Source organism: Corvus hawaiiensis, chromosome 8 (assembly GCF_020740725.1).
Source record: "Corvus hawaiiensis isolate bCorHaw1 chromosome 8, bCorHaw1.pri.cur, whole genome shotgun sequence".
Taxonomy (NCBI): domain Eukaryota; kingdom Metazoa; phylum Chordata; class Aves; order Passeriformes; family Corvidae; genus Corvus; species Corvus hawaiiensis.
In genome coordinates, this window is record NC_063220.1 from 32,739,427 (window position 1) to 32,764,926 (window position 25,500).

The window sequence follows — 25,500 nt, forward strand, 5'->3', positions numbered from 1 at the left end:
CTTCCATCACTTCCATCCTTCAGCTCATTTGTTTCAGCGTGGTTTACTTATTTTCATCCCTCCTTTTCATGATCATCTGTTTTTCAGCTCTAGTTCTGTCATTTTCATGGATAATATTCCATTGCCCTATCGTAATTTCCCATCATAACATTCTCAAGCCACTCCAAATCTGTGGCTGTTCTCTTATGCCTTTATTTTCCAAGTTTTCATTCTCAGGATTCTGTGGCTGACTCCTGAAATCCCCCCAAGAGGTTCCAACACTCCATGTCCACGAAATTTAACGAAATACCAAAATCCTTAGGCTGAAAACATTGCCTCTGATTCTAAATACAATGCATTCAGAAAAAAATGCACTTCTGTGTTTTATGAAAGCACAGCCAAGGTCAAGCAATCAGATAAGAACACAGGCACACCACCAGAGCTTAATAAATGCTCTAAGGCCTTTGCAAGACCCTTTCCCATCTTTGCTGACTGCTGAGATACTCATCGGGAGCTACAAGTGTTCCCCTCCCCAGCCAGTTCACATCTGTTTAGAAGTAAATACACTTCTGCAGGCTGGAGAAAATAACCCATTTCCTGCAGATCCCTGTAATTGCAACAGAGAAACCAGAACCAAATTATCTGCCTCTTTTTTTTCAAAGAGGGGGGGGGGGGGGGGCGGGAGCTTTCTTTTTAATTTGTGGTAACTTTTCAGCTGCCACTGATGATCAAAAGAGAAGTACAAAAAAATTCAACATACCAAACACTGGACTACATTCTTTTCAGGACTGAACAGAATTACGTTTTAAAAAATTCTGGTTTTCCATACAGTTTTGTAAATACGAACTTTTAGCTACACTTTCTACATCAAGTAAGTCTAGGGTTTTAAACTTTCTGAGAAGACAGAGGGTTGCTGGAACTTCCCCCTCACTGCACAGAAATTTAATACTAAGCAATGAAATTCAGCCTGCAGAACAGATGCTCCCTTGAATAGAAACTGCAATTTTAAGGCTTCTGAACTGTAAATCTAAGATAAGCTGGGGCTTTCTGATGCTCATCTGAACCTGCACTCCAAACAATATGAAGCTCACATATCACTAGGAATTAAACAGTGCAGTGGGTTTTACTCCAGAAGTGCTGTCAGAGATGAGAACTAACCATTACAATTGCTGGGATATTATTTGATTTTTTTAATTTCAAAGAACAGGAGGTTCTTCATAACCAGAAATTTATTGAGACACATCCCACTAGGAATGAAAACAGGAAGGAAAGCTGCAAAAGAGGAGAAAAATAGGGATGCTCCCTGTTTAGTTACAATGCCAGGAGGGTTGAGGTCTCCTTCCCCAAACACTCCAGTAGTAGTGAGAAGCACCCTCTCACTTCTATTTCCAAGCAGACCAAAGGCATCACACTCACTGACACATTCAAGACACTTGAACTTGAAAAAGCATTTACATTTCTTTTGAAATATTTCCTGACAGAGTGATTACAGCCAAGGTTAATTACATTCTAAAGATAACTTCAAGCATGTCTTAATCTTCACAAACACATTGAAGCATGTACATAGCCCTGGGTCTCAAGTCAAAGGTGGCAGAGGTCAGGTTTAAAACATCCTGGTGAGGACCAGGGTTTGTGTGGAGAGGAGTGGGTAGAGGGATAGAGAGAGCAGACAATCTGGTTTTTCAATATCCAATTCAGGCAAGTACCATTTGGTTGTGTCTTTTGGTAACTGGCTGCTTTTGGCCTCTGTTTTTGCCCCAGATCCCATTGTCCATGAACGTGTCGACATTTCTGGCCTACGACCAGCCCACGCTGAGCTACTGTGGAGTGCACCACGAGCTGCTGGCTCACAAACCCTACGACTCCAGCGCCCAGGAGGAGGCAGTGGACACACACCTGGAGCCCGAGCTGGACCTGAGCACAATCACAACAGCGGCACGGATCAAGGAGCACAGCCAGCAGCTGGCTTAGGGGGGTGCTGGCGGGGGTTTCCTGTAGCAGAGGCTGCAACCAAATTCTATGTAACACTATGGACACAAGTGAGAAGACAATTCTATGGATTCTAGGATCCCTGTTCAAATTAAAAGCAAATCACAAAGATTCATTGTTTCGAGTCTACAATTTGTAATTAGTTCAGTTGTGCAGTATTTTTTTGACTTCAGAGTATGACCCTTGAAGTGAATCTTTTTCAAAACTCATCCTACCTACCTGTATAAACTGTACAGATGTAATGTATTTTTCATATTGTAAAGTTTCAATTACCAAGAACAACTGGTATGTACAGTACCATAATTTAATTACATCTTACTTTACAAGCTTCAGTTTCTAAAGCTTCAAATTAACAAAAGTTATTTCTTGTGTTATTAAGTTACTCTGTTTTGTAGGGATCATTTTGTTACTGCTTTTGTGCCCAAACAACTTTAATCTAAAATTCTGTCCTTTGCAGAATATGCACCATTTTTACTGTGTTTAATGTGTAGAATTTTATCTACTGGTTCCAGAGGGAGGGTTTAACTATTCAATCTTCTAAGAAATTCTTGAAATATATAGCCAAGTTTTCCTAGAAATTAAAATTCAAAAAAAAATAAATATGAATTCTCCTCAAACTTACCTGTTGCCTTGAAATACAGCCTGATTTTTAACAAAGCAGTTTGTTTATGCAGCTGTTAGTCAAGGCTGATTATATTTTATTAAGTCTCACTGCTCTGCAAGACAATACAGACAGGAGACTTCAACAGGCAGCTACAAAATCTGCTGTGAGCGTCTGCCAAATCAGGCATTTGTATTTCTGCTAAAAGACAAAGGGGTCCAAAACCTACTTCTGGCACAGGAAGCTGCTGACAGAAGCGGCAACAGAAACAAGCCCTTACAATACTCCTACAACATAAAATATTACTCAAAAGAAACATCTATTTGCAGAAAAATGTAGTAATATGGAAAAAATGGTAAAAGTTTATAGTCCTTTAACATTATGAAAAAGCAAACAAAGAAAAAAAAACAAAACCTTTAAATAAAAAAAATATTAATGTAGTATTAAGTCTTTAACAATTACTACATTGCTTATTTGTCTATCATTTAATATCTGGATTGAAGCATTCTTATATCCCATTCTTTGGTTTTAAATCTTCAAGACTTCTCAATACTGTATGAGAGTGACTTTTTATACCACTACCCTCATGTTGTAATCATAAAAGATTACAGAAATTAGAAAGACATTATATCACGCTGACTCGGTGAAAAACAAAATGGGAACATGAGCCTTCCAAAATATAGGAGAAAAAAAAGTTTCATATGGCGAAGCAACTTTTTTATAATAAAGAGAAATTATATAACCACAAATCTATTTTTCTGGATCTTTATCCCACCATATTTTCATGTAGCTTCAAAGCAGAAGACTGAAATTTAAAATTACAGGGCAACTGTTTGTACAAAAGGAAGTGAATAGAATGAAAAATAGCTTCAAACTTAGTAACAAATTAATCTGCATTCCGTACCTGTTAAGTGGAAACAAAGTGTCAAAACAGAATACATTGTATTGCTTATTTATTTAACACTTAGATTTTGTAACATATTTTGCATAAATTATTTCCTCTTCAAAACATTGTCTTTTTAAGATGCCTCTTAAACCTGCAGGCTTCAGTTCTGGATTTCTTCACTACATGGGTTCTTGAATTTGTGGTCACCTTCTACAGTGCTGGAATTTTCCTACAGATGGTTTGGAAATACATTTTGCTAATTACCCACTGCAAGCAAACATGCAGGAGTCACTCTGGAGCCCAGTGACTTTTGGGCTGCTGGAAGAAGTTACCTGAATCACTCCATAGCTGTTTTTGAGGTTTGATGTTTTGGCATTCTGGCTATTGGAGCAAGCCTGAGCTGGAAGGAGCAAATACCACTCTCCGAAAAAGTCATTTCAATTGTTCTTGCTCTTTCCTTCCTACTCTGTACTGCAACCCACTGCCCTCAAATATTTATGGTGTGTAAACAAGGTCCTGGCACTAGTGGAGCTACTCAAAATGCCCAGATGTTCAAAGGTTCCATTTATTTCCTATTTATGGAGAACTACGCCATGAGCATTCCCAGTGTTGGACACTAGTGAGTTTAGACTAGGGAACATGAGAAAAAAAATTTTTATGCTAAGAGACACAACATGTTTTTGATATATCTGCTTAAAGAGGCACAGATGGGTAAATATTCACATACACCCCAACATTTCCCCTTTTCTTCAATCATGAATCAAAGACTCCCACGTTCCAGACCCACATACCACAGGACAAACGGTAGAAGCAGAGTCATAGAATTAGCACCTCACAGATTCCTCATGCTCTCACAGTCACCTCCCAGGCATCTGAAAGGCCAGGCTCTCTGTAACCCCAGCAGGCCACTCCAGTGCTCTGCAAGACGGATCCAACATCCCAGGGCCCAGAGCAGCAGGGGGTGCATGCTCACCCCCATCTCAGACTGTTAAGATATGACTTTCTGTAAATATTAAGTGGATACCATTTTTTTCAATGGACTACAATCAGCCCAAAATTTGCTATTCTCAATAAGATGGATGTCTTCAAGAAAGCTAGATGGCAGGCAGTTACCTTCCCTAAAAAATCTGCATCATGAAAAAAACCTAGGTTAGGCTAACCCAAAAAAACACTCACTCCTAATTATGTTAGCCTGTGTACGCCTGCTTTCCAACAGCTTGCTGCCAGCTGTGTTCTGATTCTGGCTGCACAGCCACAGTAAATGCTTTCATTCCATGGATAAAACAAAACAGTATTCCTAATAAAGCCCCAGCCTTGTAGCTAAGTTAGCAAGAAGAAAGGAGTCTATGGGTTCAAATATTTATTAAGAGGGGATCACTTCCATGTAACGTTTCCCTTTCCAATAGATCCCTACAGCACAAGTGGAAGTAGCCATCTCTGTCACACAGTTAAGTGACACCACTATACCCTGGCAGATCTTTTTACCAAGAAAAAGCTGGGGGAAGTCATTACTCTTGAAAAATACAAACTGAGAGAGAATATAACCTCCAGCAACAAAAAACCCCAGACAATTTTAAAAACGAATCTAGCTGCAAGCAACAATTCCCACCATCCACCAGTGGATCACGCTTGTACAGTAATGCACAGGGTTGAAACAGCTGCCAGCAAAGCAAGCCCAAGTATCTGACTGGAAGTCCTGTCTAGAGAAGGTGGTGTATAGAAAGATTAATAACTAATTTAACAAATTCCTGCTTATTTCTCAAGACAGTAAATAAAAAAATAACATACACCTTCTATACAAGAAAGCAAATGACTGCTTCAATTAAAAAGTTAAGAAAATTTGCAGTACGAACTATTCTCAAGGGATCTGAGAGCTACCACTAACATAAAAACCCCTAAAATATACACAGTGTTCAGACATGCATTGCAAATATCAGACTTCTTCTCGCAACACACAACAAACAGAAAATACAAGCCTCAGAAGCTGTGTACTAGGCTTGCTCTACTCAGAGTCCCTCAATTTCTCTCCTTCTCTCTCAAGGCATGCTTTATCTCGTTTCCAATCCTCAGACTGGACATGAGAACAGATATTGTGCAAAAACCATTACATGAAGGGTAAAAAACCAAAATAAAAGTGCAAGGGCATCACCATGACCTGAGAAATAAGCCATGATTCCAGTGTCAGTGGAACTGTAATAAATTCTGGATATTGCTTCACTGGCAATGAAGATCCTCAAAGATGGTGAATGTAATTAATTACATGATCATGTACAGTGTCACCTACAAGCAGCTGTATTCAGTTCCCAGTGGGGCTAGCAAAAATGGTCTGCTGAACAGGTGAAAAAGTACAGCTTAACTCACGTCCTGTAGCCTGATCCTCCTCTCTTGAGGGAGAGGTTTTTCTGCTCCGGAGTTTTGCACAGGTCTCAGGGCCTGGGCTTCCTAAAGGCAAATCTTAGTAGTAAAGGCTGAATACAATAATGGTTTTACTTGGTCACATCAAAGGTACACCCAGCCTTGATAATCTGTCCTGCACAGCAGCTGAGACATGAAACCCAAGGAAGAACTCGACTGGGGCAAGCACACAGCCGTATTTCCCTGGAAAGCCTCCACAGATCCCAACTCTTTGTAGGTCAGGGATTTCCTGAGCCAAACATGGCCTCTTATTGGTCCCCTTCTGAACGTGCACACAGGTTCTCTGAAGCCACAGCAATTGGTAACATTCACAAGTGCTGCAGCAAGGACATCTACTTTGACAGGAAAAGCTGCCTCTTCTCTTTGTTCTGGTAGCAGTGAATGGTTTCTATTCTCAACACAGAACTACAACTATCACGTAATTAATAATGACACACTGCCAGCTTCCAGGGAGCATGAATAACATCCACTCAGTCAGTCACCTGGAGTGCAGACTTCATCTGAAACCCTGAGATTTCTCTTGGGGGGAGGGGAGGGGGGGGGCGGGGGTCTGTATCTTATAATCAAGATTCAACTAACCAGAAAGGAGAAACGCTTTTTCCCAGGTTTCTCAAGTCCACCACAACAGTAAACGAACAATAAACCTGCTTGTCAGAAGTACTACAAAAAAACCTCAAGCATTTTTCAACACAGAAAGATACATTTGAAGCTCTAATAGGTACAAGTTTGACCATATGATCTGTACTTAAAAGCAGTTTTTTCCTTAAATTCCTCAAAAAAATTGTAACATTTGAATGAATTAATAGCTCTATTATAAAATAACAAGGCAAAATTCCATTTTATTGTTCTACCTAATTATAGAATCTGATTAATTTCTAAATTTATGAAGTTTCAGAATAAATTAAGGCGAACATAATCAGAGTTCATGATTAATGTTATTTTAATGAGCCCCCAAGAAATTACCATTTTGCCACTAGAACTTTTCCAATAATTTTTATGTAAGCTGAAGTGCAGCGTGTACAAGTGTGAAAATCCCACATGGCATGGAGTTTCTATTCTACTTGATCACCATCAATTTGGTATGTACATAACTCCCTCTGAGAGCTGCCTCTTTAGATAGGGAACCACAAAGGAACGCCCGCTGTGGAACAGCAAATGAGCCAGTGGCACATAGCTCATCACCCCCAGCCCTCGGACATTAAAGCTCCCATACTTTCCTCACAGGGGACACTTCAAAGCCAACCAGGACAGATGTGCCACATGTAACAGTAATAATATACAAATGAGCACTAATCAGTGCTGCATTAGTACAGAATTTCTTTGGATTAACAGCGATGTGTGATGATTGCCTTATTAATTGCCTTAGGTCAACTGACATGAACAGGATGGATGGTCTCCTAATAAACACCAGAAGAATTCGAAGTGTGCACTTACACAAGAGTATGTTTTTTCCAGCTTTCATTGAGAGTACTTCCCACTCTGTATTCCCCAAGAAACAGACTTTTAAGGTGGATGCATGTCAGCAATAGTTCTATCTGCAATCTAATCATAAAGTGAGTGCTTCAGTGAAACATATTTCAAAGCCCAATAATTTAAACATTATTATTATACACTAATTCTGTGTTTCTTAGAGAACAAAACCTCATCAACTAGTGCTGAGAATACTCATTAAAAGAAAATGATGTGTCCCTGCAGCACTGTGCACCTCAATAATTTCAGTAGTTTTACACAAGAGCATGTCATAAATGAGGCATGGAAAGCCATTAACTGAACGATTCATATTGAATAGTTTGTTGTAATTTATGCTTTCAAAAGAAAAAATGAAAGTGATTTATTTTTCTAGTACTAATGACACACCTCCCCTTTATGTCTTGCTGTTAGCAACTTTATTTTTAAAGAACCTGTAAACTTGTGCAATTAACCCAGCCATAACTGCCCAAAAGCCTTATTCTCATTGCCAGGAAAGGAAAAAACACAGCTATCAGTGGTGTATCTGAATATGCAAACAGGATTCACGAACAAGATTTATTTTTTTCTTCTGCTGCAGCATTACTAGACAGTTCATAGCTCTCTTTGCCTTCTGCAAGTCAGCTCTTTCTCCAAAATCTAGCTGTCACAATTGAGACTGCCAGTAGTGAGACAGAGCTATTCAGACTGAGATCCTGGAGGGAAATGCCTCTCAGGTATCCACCTCCAGAGCTGAGCAGCTTTGCTGCCTACCAAGCACATGCTGAAGCTTGTCTGACTCCTTTTCTTCTTCACTAGCTCTTGCAAATATAGATTCATAAATATAATAATGCTAGAATATGCTAATAAAAATCAACCTTTTTTTTTTATTCCACCACTACATAAGGTGATGTTAAGTTTTGGGGTTTTTATAATCTCTTTGCACCCTAAAGCCTTGAAGACATAGGGTTAACAGATGACAGTATGAACTGCCCTAATTCCACTTTCATCAAGTGATTATAATAGAAACTTTAGAAGTTTCTGGAAGGGATGAACATGATGCCCTCACCATCTCAAAGCAAAAACAACAGTATAGGTGCTTCTGTAACTTCTTAAAAAACTCTCCAGTCACTGGGGAACACAGTATCTACATCAATGGAATGGAATTAGTGAACCTGAGTGGGAATAAACATTATTGATAAAATTTGCTTTGTAATCCTGTCTGGCTTAATTAGTCACTTCAATGCTACCTTCTTCCTGAAGCTGTCTTCCATTTCTTTATTTCTCTGGATAACTCCTTGAATCTATGAACAATCTCACTGAAGATACCTGATCCCAAACAGGCAGAAAGATCTGCCTGTGTTCTGCATTGCAGAATCAATCTCATGGTTCAAATGTGAAGTGCTGCCAGCCTCCTCTCCCACATTCACAAGCCTTGGCACTTGTTCACTCCTTTCTTCCCTACCTGCATTTTGCCTCAGGAATTTTGAGACTCTACCTTTACTTTAGCAAAGAAATTAAAATACCCACCAAAATAAAGAATCGATTTCAGATAATTTATATTGCTAATTTGCATTCGAAGATTCCTCCCTATAATATCCAAGTATAAACCAAACATATGCCTACTAAAAACCAAAATTACTCTTCGAAAAAAAAAAGAATCATTTTTGCTTCCCAGAAATAAGCACTAATGGCCTGTTTTAAGAGTTTGTGTGTAAGGTTTTCTTTTACAAAATAAGGAGGGAGGAGGGGAATTTATGCAGGGGCATTGTTAATGCCACAGAAATACTATAGTTACCCAAAAAAGCACTCCCATTGCTAGCTAAAACATGAAGATTTAAATGCAGAAATAAGTCAGCATTACTCCTGAGAGAGGATGTAAAGGAAGGGGCTATAAATATCATAGATGCACCTAAGTTATGCTGCAGGACCAAAAAAAAAAAAATATATTTTCAAAATTTATATGGATCTCGAAGAGAAGATATTTAAGGCTGGTTTTTAAAAGGAGGTACAGGCTAACAAGGCACAACACAAAACAGAAGATGAGAAGGATTAAATTTAAGTCTGGACTGGATATACACAGGCAAACCCCTTGAGAATGGGATCTCCTTTTCCCAAATTGAAAACCATTTCCATTTTCTTTAGTACCAAATATCTCCTGTACATGTCAGTAATCAGTAGGATAGTATCTGAATGTAAATCAGTAACAGGGATAAAAAAGCTGGCCTTACACACATGAACTAAAAGAAGTAACTGACCACAAAAAAAAAAAAAAGACAGACATAGATCTGCAAAACTGCTCAGGGAGGCAAATAAATATAATGAATAAATATATATTAGACCCTCAATTAAGTGCTTTTATATTAAAAATAACATTGCTAATGGCCTGTTTCACCTAAGAAGACTTCGGAGAAACCAAGGGAAGTGGAAAAGTAAATCAAAGGCAGAATTATTAATAAATAAACAATAATATATGCAAAGACACCAAAGTATTGCTCATATTAATATTAATTCAATTGGATGGGGCAATAAACACATACAATGCTGCCCATCAAGAGCAGAGCTCTGCTCTGCTTTAGTGGTGTATTTTTCCATTAACATCACAGTTTTCAGGACTATCAGTTAATAAAGGTAACATTGGGAAATAATTTAAAAAATAAGGAAGCATTATAAATATAAAATCTTTTTCACAGATATTGCAGCATCAAGGGTTAACTAAGCTGAAATAGCAGGAGCTGCTTTGTAGGAAATGGGGGAACGCCCCACAACAACCCTTGGGAACCTTACAGTTATTTCTCACCCAAAGCCACTATCTCCATTAAAGCTGTCCAAAAATAAAACAGCATTTCACTGAAAAACATCTTTAGGAAAAACACCCAACAAGGAAAGTAAATTCATTCTATCTAAACAGGAGAAGGGATAGATGTGTAAAATGGAGAAAGAAAGGAGGGGAAACCATAGAGAAGCCTACGGAAAAGGAAGATCCCAATGATTCAGTGATTAAAGACTTGACGAAGCTGTAACTGCTCATCATGGTAATGGATCAAGAAAAGGAAGGAAACAGGAAGGAATGAAAACGGGAGGGCACAAATCCAGCTGCTCCTTCCTTGTGACTGGTCTGAAAACAAATGGAATCCCCCTGGGGCAGGGGAGTGAACAAACAACATCTCCATTCAAGGAGCTGCCCACCTCACCTGCCATGGCTGTAAAATAAGGTGTTTGTTACATTAGAGGGACAGGACAGTGACAATAGAGACACACAGCACCAGCTGAATTGATGTTATCACTTCAGCTTGAATACTTCCTTCTCTTCGGACATCTCAAGATAGAGCCATTATCCTCCTTCTGTCTAAAAGGGCTTTTACTTTGCAGCAATAACTTGCAAAAAATTAGGTTTAAAAAATGCATTTTTTGCCTTCAGTAAAAGCACATCAAACCCCATAAAATATTCTGCTCCCGAAATTTTTATAAAAGTAAGAGCTTTGCAATCAGATATATTTGATTTAGGGATAATGAAGCAGTTTTTATGGGCCACAGAATATTATAAATCTTTTCTGATATCTTTTGGGGTAGAGGGAAAAGGGGAATTGTTGAAGGAAAAGATGATAGATTACACCTGCCTGTGGGGAGTAAGTCTTCCTACAAGGAGAAATGGCATACTCTGAATAATTACATGCAGTCTGAGGCAAAAGAGACAGAGTCTAGTCCTGGTCAGAAATTTCAGCTGCCACAAAATACTTGTAAAAAATGCATGAGGAAAATGGGATGATTTCTCACTGGTTACCAACAGTTTTTCTTTTGCTAATTTGCTCAGCTTCAACACTAGGTCAAACCATAATTTCTTCTTTCTGCTTTGCAGAAGTTCTTCCATTTTGCATCATGTATGTCAGCACAAACATCAAAACCACAGCACCATTCAAAAAAAGAAAAAATGGGGAGATATAACCAGGACTGTATTTTAACAAAAATATTGAGCATATATTTCAAATAAAGTTTGTAAGACACTAAAATAAATCAGAGTGCCAGGCAACATAGGCAAAACTAAGGAAGAACAGTATAAAATATTCAATACAGACCACACTCTTTAAAAAAGTAGTAAGACCCCCAGAGCTGAGCTTAACTCCTTGAAATACAATGATGTTCTGGCTCCATTAAAGCCAGCTGCAGTTCCACCATTGGCTTTAGAGAATTTGATATTTTCATACTGGGATTTTTGCACTCGTACAGAAGATAATTAGGAGTCAGCATTGGAGATAAGAATGAGAGCTTTATGTAGCACAGCTGGACACAGGCAATAGCCACAACACACTGGCTGATCTCACAACTAAACGCTCACCTGCAGCTTTTCAAGGTATTTCCTATACTCCAAGAGTATTCAGTTAGAGGGTTACTCCTTCCTTCTCACACTGAAGAAAGCAACTCATCCATATAGTGATTTAGGAATTTAAACTTTATGTCACTGACAGGTGGCTATTGGGAGCCTCCCAGGGACTGCCCCCCTCTTGACCACAGCCTTCTCCACCCTCTCCTTGAGAGAATCAAAAAGCCACTGAATTACAGCTATGTTTTACTGCCACACAGTTCTGAGAGAGTGACACAGCTGCCCTGATGGACAAAAGAAACTGAAAATCGAAGTGTTGGTCCGCCAACCCCTCTCTTGCTCATCATGGACCCTTCCCTTCCTACAAACCTGTTCTCAGGCTAAGAATTCTCAGCAGGGCTTTTGAGATGCTGTAACTTTATGAAACTCCCTCAGGAGCCACAGATATAGTCTCCTCTTTCTTCACAGTCACCATCTTCGGAAGCTCCAGAAGTTTCTCTCAGATGAGCATGTTCAGCTGTTCCCAATGAAAATGCCTTCTCCCTTTCTCCCCAAAAAGCTCCACTCGAGCAAGGGCTACAGTGGCCAACAAGGAAATTAAGTGACCTTTCTCTCTGCCTCTGAGCCAAAATATAATACACTGTAACATTCAGTAAACAGTAAACAATTTAATAACAAAAATTATGCTATCAATCACACCATCCCAGAACATCAAAAGTCACATTTTATATCACAGTTCATAGATCAAAAGCACCAAAATAACTTACATTTTTCTTCCTTATAGTTTCAGGAACTTCGGGCTATTTTCTAGGTTGCTGTATGCATGACTTCAGCACAAGCTAACGAGATATTGAGTGAGAAATCATTAGCAGCTGGTCAAGTAAAACCACTCCATCAATCATTTTCATTTCCTTAATGTCAACAATTCTAATTTCAACTCTGGAAAAAAATTGTATTTTAAACTGTGAAATACATCATATAAAAGAGTGACATTTGATAGTATGCTTTTAGATTCTCAAGTTTATTGTGAAAAAGTCAGTTCAACACATAATGAAGTCATTCTTCCTTTATAACCACCAAACCTGGTCGTAGGGGGGGTGGAAAAAAAGCTTCATCTAGATCAGGCAAACAAACTACCATCTATTCCAGAATAAATCCATCATTTTGTACCTAAAGCACCAGTAAAAATTCTGGAAGAACTGCAAAGCTGTCTTGTGCCTTCTATTTACAAAGACGTATTCCAGTCAGTGAAACATCCACCCATGACTACCAAAGGACCTCTCAGGAGGCACAGCTTCAACACCGTGCCCTGCTCAGTTTTCCTGGTGCTGTTTTCTTGCAGACACACTTTTGTGAACAGCTCTCCTACAAGAACTCTTCCTGCTGTTTGGCAGAAGTTCCTGAGGAGCAGAGCACTGCCGTCACACAAAATCCCATCCCTGCCAACACACATTTCTGTGCTTGGGAAGAGGCACAGCGTGACATCATCCTGGGGTGGCACAGGACCAGCTTTTCCTTTCAGTTGTCTGGAGCAGAGGCATCCTCCATCTCTGAAGTTGGGTTTACTGGAGCTTTCTGATTATTAGAACAGGGAGATTATGGAATATGGAAACCCTCTGAGAAAAAAAGCTAACATGGCCAAGTAACTCCAGTGACTGTCCCCCCCCCAGTCTCTATCCTGACATGAGTAGGTTACTCTTTCCTTGCTTCCTCATCCAGCACCTTGCAGCAGCACCCAGGTTTGCATGAGTCCTGGAGAGCCTCCTCTAGAACCCTGGGAAAATTTCCTCCCTTCAAGTTCCACGCGAGGCCTACTCGCTATGGACACAGCAGCCTCCTGCCTCCCAGGCATCCCCTGGCCACAACACACTCCAGGCAGCTTTCACCTGATTTTATGTTAACACTAGGAAATTACTGGGGATTTCCACCATACAACCAAATTACAGAGAGATTGGTTGGTTGGCTGGGTTGCTTTTACAATCCATATCCATTCTCTTCAGAAAAAAATGTTAGTATGCAGGAACAGCTCACATATTATATTACACAAATGCAATTTGGTTGCTAAAGTTTTAATCTTGTACAGAAAAATTCCTATTTTCTATTTCTTGTACTTAAGTTCCAGTTTATGAACAGATTATAGGATGCAAAATTGTTAGGTAGACTCTAAAATATTAAATTTAGATAAATCTTTCTAATGGAGTTATAAATTTGTCAGGATACAAAAATTCCTGCTGGTATGATAAGCTGAATCACTGTTAAATGTACTACTTTCATGCAAATAGCTCATGAAGAAATAAACTCCTAGTATGCCTATAACTATTAATAGTTTCTTTTATTAACCAGCCTTCCCCAGATGCTTGAACACAAAACTGTAGAAGGGACAGATTATTATCTGTAGATGGCCTGGAAGTCTAAAAGCGCCACCAAATTTCAGTCTAGTTTTGATCGCTGCATACAAAAAGCATTCACTGTTACAAACCTACACTAATCCACGGAAAAAAGCAATTTGTAGTAGGAAAATGAAGTATGAAGACTGGGAATATTACTTCAATAAAACTGTAAACCAATAATCAGTGTGGCTAGGAGGGAGCTCATGGTCACTTTGTGCACCCTGAGCGCTCTGAAACAGCCCACATGTTCCTAGAGCTCCCAGGCAGACACTGGGCAGCCCACCAGTCTCAAATGTGTGCATGACCAACTCTCTATGGCCTCCCAAGGGAACAGCTCCAGTGCTTACCCATCTACACAGTTGGGTTTTTTTACCCAACACTGCACGGATTTTGCATTTTGCCCATTACATTTGTCTTTCTCTGAACAGATATAGAGAATAACTTAACAGCATAAACCTTATAAAAACCTCTTCCATATCTGAAAATATCAGCATGTTCCTCTTCTCCACCTCTTCCTAAGTTACAGAGACTCAGCTAAGTCAGCTGCTTCCTACTTTTCATAAGTTATAAAATCCCTGCTTCATTTTGTTCCTCTTATCAACCCTTGCTATTCTTAAGCTGTGATGCCCAAAATTTCCTACTGAGCTAAGGCTTACTGACAGTTCATTTCATCCCTAATTTTCATATGGCATTGGGAGCTGTACAGCAGTACCGCTGCTAAGCCACAAATCCTCCATTTTTATGTATACAGTAAACTTCTTCCCAAGGGTAATTGCACTTATTATTTAGGTCTGCAGATTTCAGATCGTTTCTCCAAACTAAAAAAAAAAAAAAAAATATATATATATATATATGTAAAGGGGCAGGGGGAGGTAATGTTTTTATTGACCTATAAAATCTTTTGAAGTTGCACCAGGGTAGCATCATTCAAGCTCTCAATTATTTCCACTCTTCATTCCCTAAGCCATTTATTTACTTTTATTTCATTTATTACTAATGAAAATGCACCATACACGTGGGTCCCAGGCCAGCCCTTGCAGAATCACACTTCATTAAGCTATCCCAAACTGACCTGCAATAGATTAAATACCAATTCAGTTTTTCAGTGACCTGCATTTCCCCTCATCATACAATTACTGTGCTTCTCTAGTTTGCTTATGAAAACATCCTCTCAGTGTGCAATGCTGTGTACAACGTTACATCAGTTTACAACTTCCCTTTTAATCCCTAGCCAGCTATTCTCTCAAAGAACTACATGTATTTGACAGAATGTATTTTGAAAATACATGCTTGAGGCTCAGCACCACCTTCTTATCCTGAGCAGTTTTAGGAAATGAATGTATAAGGATTTCCTGCAGCTTTTTCACAGTTATCCAAGTTAGAGGGACTGACCTATAAATTCCCTAGATAAAGGAATTTATCTGTTAAGATAAATGTAGCTTTTCTGTTACCTGGAAACACTCATTCCTCACAGATTTTTACAATCAAGGCCAATGGTTCACAAACTCCTTTCTTAAATAATCCTGAACTCTTTCTGGCATATATTCACTTTGCCTTATTGACTGCATTAATTTTTCCCACGTATTTACATGATGCCTGAAGCAGGTAGGAAAGTATTTTTGAGTTCCTGTCCCCCACTTAAAAAAGTCTTTACTTTCCCTCCTATTATTCCCTTCTAAATTACTTCCCAAGCTCAGATTTCCACCCTTTTCTCCACTATTAAATTTGCAGGTTACTTCTTTCTTCTAACTGAGTAAAGAAGCCTTTGGTGTTGATCAGACTGTGCCTTGCTGCATAGTTATTGCCACAGAACGTCTGTTATTTGGGCAAAGGAGCAAAGAGACATTCTGGCCTAGAAACCATCTAAAAAAATCTGTGTCTCTGCAGCAGCCAGGCCCCACAGGCCTGAGGGGAAGGCACGGCGTTCCCAGCGAGACAGCAGTGGTTCCCCAGGACTCCCACAGCAGCACCATGTTACAGAGCAATCCCAGGACCCTGCTCATTTACTCCACCTCATTTACTTCCTCAGCCACAGGGAGTATGAGGACAGCGTCCTATTCCAGCTGTTTGCTAGCAATGGATGATTCCAGATTTACAGGCTGGCCTATAGATCTGTATCACAGATATACACAGACTCTTCTCTACAAGAATAAGCTAGAGGACAAAAAAATTAACACTTTCATCCTTAATTAGCAGTCAAAACAAAAATCTAAACCCACTCCTCCTGGTCATTTTTTCAGCCTCCCTATTTTACTTAAGTTGTAATAGCTATTTAGGTCTGTAATAGTACTTTAATAGATCTGCATCTAGATAAGTGCCAAGCAAGTAATTTTAATATCTGACCTTTGCCAAACATCACATTTCGCCCAGACATGGAATGAGAAAAAGAGGGCTCACATTGTGCTTATAATTCCATGAGACATTTAAAATGGTGTTGACAATGCTACAGACTAACTGGAAAACAGAGCAAGAATTGAAGCACAACATCAGAAATCAGGAATACAGCTGGAGATTCTCCAGAGGAATCTTTCTTCTATTAAATTTTGCCAGTTTATCAAAAGCAGAATCTTCCATGGAAACAGAGAAAGCACAACACATCTTCTGACAAAACAGGCATATGCCCTGCCAGCTCTGTAAAACGGCCTTGGGACCAGACCCTGAAAATTTCAGACCTGCTGTTCCTGGTCCTTCTGGGAAGAACTTGGAGGTACCAGTCCCTGAACAGTCTTGCTCTACAAAATTCCATTCTTACAGCTGAGAGAGGCAGGTGTTCTGGGAACCACAATAAACAAGGAGCCAAACAGCCTCAGGACCCATCAGCCTTACCTGGGGTTTATTCAGATTTTGCATGCTCAGTCATATGCAACAGCACCCTTGTTTCCCACTGAGATCCAGGATAATACTTCATCTCAACAACCTGGTCAGTTGTTCCCCAGCTGTTCAGGAGAGCACAGGTAAGAAACTGCTAACAGCCCTGGCAGTATCTGTCAGCATCACCTGCGACATCCCAGTGCATTTCATTTCAACATCCTGCTTTAATGTACAGCTGCACAGTTGAATACGGGAAGTGGCAGACGGAATCCAAAAGATTATCAGGCCTCTTGTTTTTCAAATTAGAAACAAGTTTTTCTGATTACTTGAAAGCTAAGCAATGAAACCTCCGTTTCCTTGCCATCACAAATGCCATTAAGACCTTACCTCCCTAGCACACAGCCACAAGCTGTCACACAGCAGCTCATGTTTCCTTTATCTATTCATTGTTTGGACTCCTTTAGTTCACACTTGCTACAGGAACTTTGCAAAGTCTTCGCCAATTTCACCTCCTTATTACTGCAAACAGTAAACTGGAAATATCATTATAAAACCAAAATGGCTCTGGTTTATGTGCATCTGCTCTCTCATGTGTACACTGTCCATGTGTGCACAGTAAAGGCACGTTAATAATACAGTGCTCTTCTACCATATTAAGCAGAAAAGAATCACTAATCAAGTTCCCAGAGGAGAGATTTACCTTGGGCTCCACTTTTGTTTTCCATTAACTGCTTCCAGGGTGTATGTAATTATTATATTTCTTATTTTCTCTTATTTACATGGAATAAAAATTGATTATTATTCTTCATTTCTCCTGCAGAGAGCCAAATATATTCAAGAAAATGAAGGGAGAGATTCCTTTACCACTTATCTTCTTTTACAGACTGATAATTCCTTCTGTACAATATCAGGATTTAGAAAAAATTAGAAACATCGCTACTTGATAGAAAAGATAATCTTAGATTATTCCTGAGTACAGCCCCTAGTCAAGTAGCTGACATATCATTTCTTTCCATCTTTGTATAAATGTCCTTTATTTTTTGCTACTGATAATGAAACAATGGTTAAAGACAATTAGAATAACCTAAGATAGCAAGGATTTTCCAGTAAATATGGCAATTAGAATAACTTATTTAATGCATTCTACTAAGCACTGCAGCTGTCTGATTTAAGACCTTTATTTTCTTTGCATACTCAGAGAAAGAAAATGTGTCAACTGGCAACACAGGCTTAGAAAACAACCACGAGAAGCAGTTCTTGAGAAAAGCTGATCTTGAAAGGACTAAAGCACATCTTTTTTATTAATTTGGGGGGGAGGGGGAAGGGGGGAATTGTTTACTTTGCCAGCCTTCTGATCATACAGATTGGTCACAAATGCAATTATACAAAATCATATTCTTCCTTTTTATTTTACTTAATTAAGGAAAGAAGAGTAGCACATCAGACAGGAACACCAAACAGCAACCGGAAACAAATCCACTGAAACAAAAGTTAAAAGGGAAGTGCCAATAAATGCTGCTTATAATCAAAGACAAAGATATGGTTTTGTTTTTTAAGCCTTGTTTTGGTTTTCTTTTCAGAAAGAATATGGAAATGCGGAATTGGGATTTAGATCTTTAAGTTCCCGATCTCCTTTAAGTCACTCCTATAAGATCTGGCTGAACAATTAAGACCAAGAATTACAATTTTTCTGCAATATGATACAGTACTGATTTCATCAAAAATGACCATAAAGCTATTTCACATAAAACTCCATTGTTCATTCTTCAAAAAAAAAAAAATATCAAGAGAAGTTACACAAGAAATTAAGTCCAAAAGTCAGCTGACAACTATGCAGATATCTCCATTTCTATCAGAGAAGTCACTTCTGGTTCTATAAATTAAGAACTGCTGCATCTCATAGGTCAGTGGCATACAAGTATCCTAAATCCAAGTAACTATAGGAAAAAGCCTTTGTTTTTAACCATGCAGCAGACCTCAACAGCCAGGTCATGAAATTCTTAGGAAGAGCTTTTAATCAACCACTTCCCAAATGACTTCTACAAGGTATTTTTTTATAGAGAGGATTCATTACCACAGAATTTAACACAGTACCTACTCTTCTTTCACCACCTGAAGATTACCAGAGATTATTCAAATGAAAGAAACTTTCCTTTTGCCATTTTATGTCATTTCTTGTCCTGGCATCATTACCTGAATGTCTTTTAATCTTCCATTAGTAAATAATGGTATTTACTGTACATCGAAAGGAGCTGGCAGGGTCATCTGGGACATTGCCCAAACATTGGAATTTATTCAAATGTTTAGCATCAGACTCCACATACTTAATACAGTAGCAGTGTTGGACATCATCCAGTCCAACCCACTGCTCAAAGCATAGTCAACTCCAGCCAGGTTGGTTTGGGTTTTGGATGGGCCTACAACACCAAGAGTCTATGAAGAGTTCCCTGAACTATCAATTATGATTGATCTTTTGAATTAGAACTGTTACATAAATAAAAATAAGTAACTTTTAACCTGAAACAGAATACAATTTAGAAATTTATTTCAACAACAAAAATCAGCTGCATTATACCAGAGGACAAAAACAAAGATAAATGCATCTGAAACAGCAGAATTCAGTAACATTCCCAGAAATTGCATCCTGACATTTCAAAAAATGACCAGTCTAACATCCTCCACAAAATAGGAAACTGGTTGAGAAAAACATTACGTAACAACAACAATTTTTCAATAAACTCTAAAAATAGGAAAGTTCTTGTAAACTAAACAGCTAGGTAGATGTTGAGTTAACAAATACTTCATTATTTATTTTTAATGATTGTTTGTTACCATAACCAAGGATTTATTTCATCTTGGGGAGAGCAAATGCTGCCTTATTGAAGGTTTCTTGAAAAAAAAAAAAAATTAGTCTTCAGCAACCCAATAAATTTCCAGTGCTGTCAGGTATGCTAAATACAAATTACTGACTCTTGTAGTGAATCACCCTCCACAGAGCCATGAGTCGCTCCTCACGCTACATTACTCCCGTGCAAGCCACAGGTTCAGATCTGATTAATCCTGAAATAGCTCGGCTCAGAACCATTCAATGAAAAGCAGGGCTTAAGGAGAGAATTTCATTATCCTTCTCCAGCTCACGTGCAGAGATCCCAGATTACTGCAAAGTCTGTAAGAGCATCTATAATCAGGTACATTTAACTGCAGCTTATTTTTCAGCTGTAAATCTATTTGGGGAATTCACTAGACTACTTCTGTCTTTTAAGTACACTTAAGATCCTCCTCCTTAACAATTCGTATCTAATTTCCCCATAAAACAAAATGTTCGCTGAAAGTTAACATTCAGAAAAATAATTTTCAATTACACATACTGCATACAAAATGGAAGAAAATCCTCTGTAGGAGTGTTCAAAGTCAACTCAATCAACTACTCAGGCAATGTGAACAACAGAATCATGAAAACTACATATTTTCTTGCATAAATGCCAGCATAATATGCCATATGGGCATACCAATCTTACTAGAATACATCCTTTTTTGAAAAATATAATACTCAATAAAGCCATGAAAAATAAAAAAAACCCCATGAATAAGAAAAGAACTGAGTGACATTTCCCACCCACACATCAAAACTCTTCTAGCTCACATTTTGACATACTTCAATTTCAAATTTCTCTGGAAGTTTTCTTAAGATGTTTGAATATGAAGAGGACAGTAAGTAAGGGCATTCAAATCCACTCTTTTTACAAAAAAAGGCACAAATACAAGTGTTTTCTATTTGTTCAGAAATAAAAAAGGATTTAAAAACAAGGATTTCAGGAAGTCAGTTATTTCAACCCCTTCCATGAATAACCAACAGTCATTCTGTTCCTGAAGATCTTAACAAGGAATTTCTTCAAACTCCCTGGTTAGTCAAGTCCACCAAGTTTGGGCTCAGTTCTTCAGAAAGCTACTACGCAGAACTTTGCAAGTTACATATTTATGAAAGAAAGTGGAAATAACCACAAAGGACAAGTCAAACAGTCCCCTATTTTTACCTCCTCAGGTGTCACTGGCAATCCAGGAAAGTGTTAAAAGTCTTCATCAGGAAATCATGAAGTACAAGAAACGTCAAGTTGAGATATCAGTATGCTTGAGGAATCTGTATGTCCCTCCACTCTCCAAGAGTAAGAATGGCAATAAAACCACAGAAAACATTATCAATCACAGTTTCCACATGCAGACAGTGGGTCAGACCTTTAAGCTGTTGCTGAAGAGTACTCAATACAGAGGCAGAGCGAGGCATTAGCACTCCACAGCAATCAAATTTAAGACCTGAGACAAAGAGCAAGGCCCAGAACCATACCATCAGTAAATAAAGATTCTTGGTTTTCCACCCATTTTCTGGTTTTGAATTTCCAATGCTCACGTTCCAGTAAGTGAACAATCAGAGTTTGAAATCTAGAGACACAACGCGCAAGTCCCAGCTCTCCACTGTGCCCCCTTTCCCGCAGCTGGACCTCCCTCACGGCTACAGAAGGCTCTGCACTGCACACCTTTCCTTAAGGACACAGGCCAGCTCACTCCCTGTCCCTGTCCCAGTTATCCCTCTGCTTTCAGGGATCCTAGCTCCTAGTCTCATCCTCACAGCACTTCAGCCGATGTACTCAGATCCAAACATGGCACATACCCAGAAATTGTGGACACTAACCTGTGGTGAAGCACCAGGCTTCAGGGAGCCTTGAGGGAGCCCAGTTTCATAAAGCTCCAGGAGCTGCATTCCCAGCAAGGTTCAAGTGTGCCCTACACACAGTACAGGTGCTTCACTGCCTGCCACCAGCTACTTCGTGTCCCCTGCAGCATCACTCCTGAGCAGTTCCGGGTCCCAGAGCACATGACATTCCTGCTCAGCTGGCCTGCCCTTAGGCTACATGGATGGCAAGGGCTTGATTAGCAGTAATATAAATACATACAAGGTGGTCAACCTCCGTTCACTTCCTGATCTGCCTCAAGGTAAAATGTATCATCATTCTCCTCACGCTTTTTAAATGGAAGCACTGCTGGTGTGAGAAGGGCTGGTTTGGCTCTGCTCCCTGCCACACACACGGCACAGCTGTGGGACAGGAGGACACGGCAGCTGCCACCACCTGTGGCACAAGAGCCACAGGCACGTCCAGACTAAATTACCCATGTCTGACCCAAACATTTAGGGAATCATAACATAAAAGCCCAGTTAAGAAACAGAAATTTTTGGAATACACAAGAAGAAAGCAAAATCAGAAGTGATGAGAAAAATACATTGACCCACATACACACACACGTGTATCGCCAATCTACAGCCATAATAAGCTGAGAAACTAATGAACTGAAACTAATGAAGCTTAAATATCATGAAACAACATTCCAAAAGTAAGGAGTTTTCAATTTCAAGAAAGCTGCTCTCATATTATCAGTGTATCTGACCTTTCTTTACCAGCCTTAACAACCTAGGAGTGATCGCTATTGAAAGCCAGAGGAGGATGAGAATAATTGTTCAGGCACACCACCCTATTTAATGAAGGCAGAGACAGCAGTACCTGCAACCACTTAGTGCTGCTCACAACAGCCACTTCCACTCACACTCAATCACAGCTCCATCATCCCTTCTGACCCCCCAGGAAAGGGAACATCCTTATTGTGACTCAGTAAAAGCTCAGAAAAAACTCAACAGGGAGCTTGTATTGCTGCACTCCAATGTGTTCAATAACTTTTCATTGTGAAGGATGAAAAGACAAGAGCTTGTCATTAGGAAAAAGCAAGTGCTTATTACTAGAACAAAATGATTACTCCCATGGATACATTATTACATTATTATCCACACTACATTATGATTCTGCCATTGATAAGATATCCAAACCCATAATAGTAATTCCTGTTACTGGATGTCCTAAAATGCAAATATATCCCCTAACAATTCATGTCTATGAATAAAATTCAGAAAGGATAACAACAGTACAGAAATAATTTCAAAGAATTTTTGAAACAATTCAGAAAAAACCTGCTGCCTTTCAGGAGAATTATAAATGTATTTGCAATTTACTATGTGTCTGAGTTACTCTCAACAGAAGAACTTATAGGCTCTTGTAGAAAGCATTTTGCTTCACTTTCCATTGTACCATTCACTGTGATAAAGCTTCTGTGAAAAACACACTCACATAAAAGCAAGTATCTTCTGAAAAGATGTTTCTCCCAGCTTGCATTGAAAACTCTTTAAAAAAAGATTTTTGAAAATTTATTACTGACACCAACAAGCTCCTAATTTCATTTGATGTCCTCAAGGCTTATTAGACACTGTAAATAATTGAGGAAAAATTAAAACATAAATTTAGGAACCACAAAAGCTATACTCCTTATACTGTTTCAAATATTAGGGCTAAATCCTAAGTTCCTGTAGAGTTCAAGCACTGAGACCTAGTTTCAAAAGAACAGACAACGCAGAGTCTACACAGAATTTAGGCACCCAAGTCCTTGGCAACACCCCAAGTGTTGAAACTCAACACTTAGCAGGCAGGGCACATCCACCATCAGCACCAGAGCAACCCTGGATGTCACCAGTGCAGCTCCCAGAGCTTCCTGGCAAACCAGCTGCCAGAGGAGGATCTGTGGAGGTGGCACTTACTGGGTGAGGTGTCTCTAAGGCACAGCAACTCCCACTGGCAACACTCAAACAGGAAGAAGCCTTAAGGCAAGCGATCAAGCCAATGTGCCAGCAAGAAATAGGAGACCCATCTCCAAAAAAGCAAACCTTTCCAAGCAGTTGACTAGCACAGCTCGTGAGCAGGAGTGCGGAGGGCTGAAATGACAGCAGGGACGCTGGGCTTGGGAGCCACACACCAGGAGCACAAAGCCAGGAGCAAAGCGTGAGCGGGGTAGACTGTGGGCAAGGAAAAGTTTCCACTCTCATGTACAAGCTGTGGCACAGAGGCTCTGGGCCTTACTCAGAGCACAGGGCACAGGCCAGGAGGGCGCACACACAAATTCCCATGAAGTATTCCACAGACAGAGCACTTGCCTGTGGAGTACAACAGTGTTCCCAAGGAGAGGAAGGGAATCACAACCCTAGATTGTGCTACGGTAACAAATGGCTGTCATCATCTTTATAGCTCATTCAATTCCCAGTCCTGGCTCATTGAAACTATTAATAGAAGAGCCAAAAAGACACTGACAAATCAGCACTGTTTCCTGGATCTATCATCTTTTCTTCAGTGGGTAAGAGCTGTGAAATAAAGGAACTGACATCTGATAATCTTCCCACTGAAAAACATATTTAACACAGTCTCAGTAATAGCCATAACCTATTCTCAGTGAGAGTTTTTCCATTCAGTAATAACTGTCTAAGCAGGTCAAGAGCTCTAAAAGAAACTAAAAACTTTTCATTCCCTCCTGTTATGTAACCTCATACCTTTAAATCTTTTGTATTTTTTCCTTTCTTCTTCCTTGTCTTTGCCACCTTGTGCAGTAACTGTGTTCTGCAGCAAATTATATGGCACTTTCCCTTACTGTCATATTTCAATAGTTGCTTTCTGACTTTCTCAAGTCAGTGGGGTGGATTATGTATTATTCTTTTCCACCTACTGTACATTACGTACCCCTAAACCCATGACTATTTCTGAAATAGAAAAGATCATCACAATTTTGTTTCAAGAGTCTAAGAATTTAAGATCATTTGGACTTAAAATCTTGTAGTTTCATGCCAGAGATACATAGGAAAGCGTTCTTGGGACAAACCCAGAGCAGCCTTTTGGACTGATATGGGATGCTGTTCACCACATCTGCACCCTGCCACATGCTCTGGCTACGACAGGATAGAATCATAGGATCATTTAGGTTGGAAAAGACCTTCAAGGTCATTGAGTCCAACCATTAAAGGTGAATGCCTTCCCTTATAAAACTTTCAGCCACTTAATAGCAAACCCTGACCCACCCTAGAACACATATTGCAAGAGAAATCTGCTACAACAGCGTACCAAAGACTTACATCCCAAGATAACCAGAGCTGAAGAAATCTCACTATCTAAACCCAAGCACTTCCAGAGAGGTTCGAGAATTAATGCTGCATTCAACAGCATTCTGAGTAAAAATATTATAGCACCTTTCTCTGGAATAGGGAGTGAAAGCACAACTTGAATAAAGCATCTGTAAATTCCACCTGCCCCTCAATAAATAAAGAGAAATATCAAAATGTATAGTATCTGTGAGATGAAAAAAGATCTGATATGCATAGATTATTTTAGTCCCTATACCACATTATCCTAACGACAATAGAGTAAGACAAAGCAAACAGTCTCATTAGAACAGCTTTAGACTGTGTTAACTGCTATGACTTACAGAACAGAAAGGAATTTCAGCTTCCCAAAAAGGGAACAAATATCTGTATCACACAATTGCTCTCTCAATGTGCTTGATGAATCATCCTGAGGTATGTTTAGAAAAGAGCATTACACCTACAGAAAGTGTTTACAGACGAAAAGCATGAGATGAACATTGTGTACCTATATTAACAGTATTGAGTCTCCACTGTTTCAACATTTACCTGCCAGACATAACAAGTGTCAAATCCTTTTTTCAAACATAGAAGAACAATCACTTTTAAAATGCCAACTATGTTCCTTTTCAAAAAACTCACAGCTGAATTAGCCTGCAAGCA

The 25,500-nt window shown here is 39.3% G+C and overlaps 2 protein-coding genes across 5 annotated transcripts in view; one reads left to right on the forward strand and one right to left on the reverse strand.

Moving 5' to 3' along the window:
• The window catches only part of LRRTM3 (leucine rich repeat transmembrane neuronal 3), a 77,418-nt gene extending 74,100 nt beyond the window's left edge, over window positions 1-3,318 (forward strand). For 2 of the 3 annotated variants that reach the window (XM_048310544.1, XM_048310543.1), the window contains one exon: window positions 1,741-3,318. In XM_048310544.1, the coding sequence (XP_048166501.1) occupies window positions 1,741-1,950 (210 nt within the window). In that variant the 3' untranslated portion in view covers window positions 1,951-3,318. The remainder of the gene's footprint in view (window positions 1-1,740) is intronic. The other variant, XM_048310545.1, reaches the window with a different exon arrangement.
• CTNNA3 (catenin alpha 3) overlaps window positions 1-25,500 on the reverse strand; it is a 437,555-nt gene that overhangs the window by 320,774 nt on the left and 91,281 nt on the right. The window lies entirely within an intron of this gene.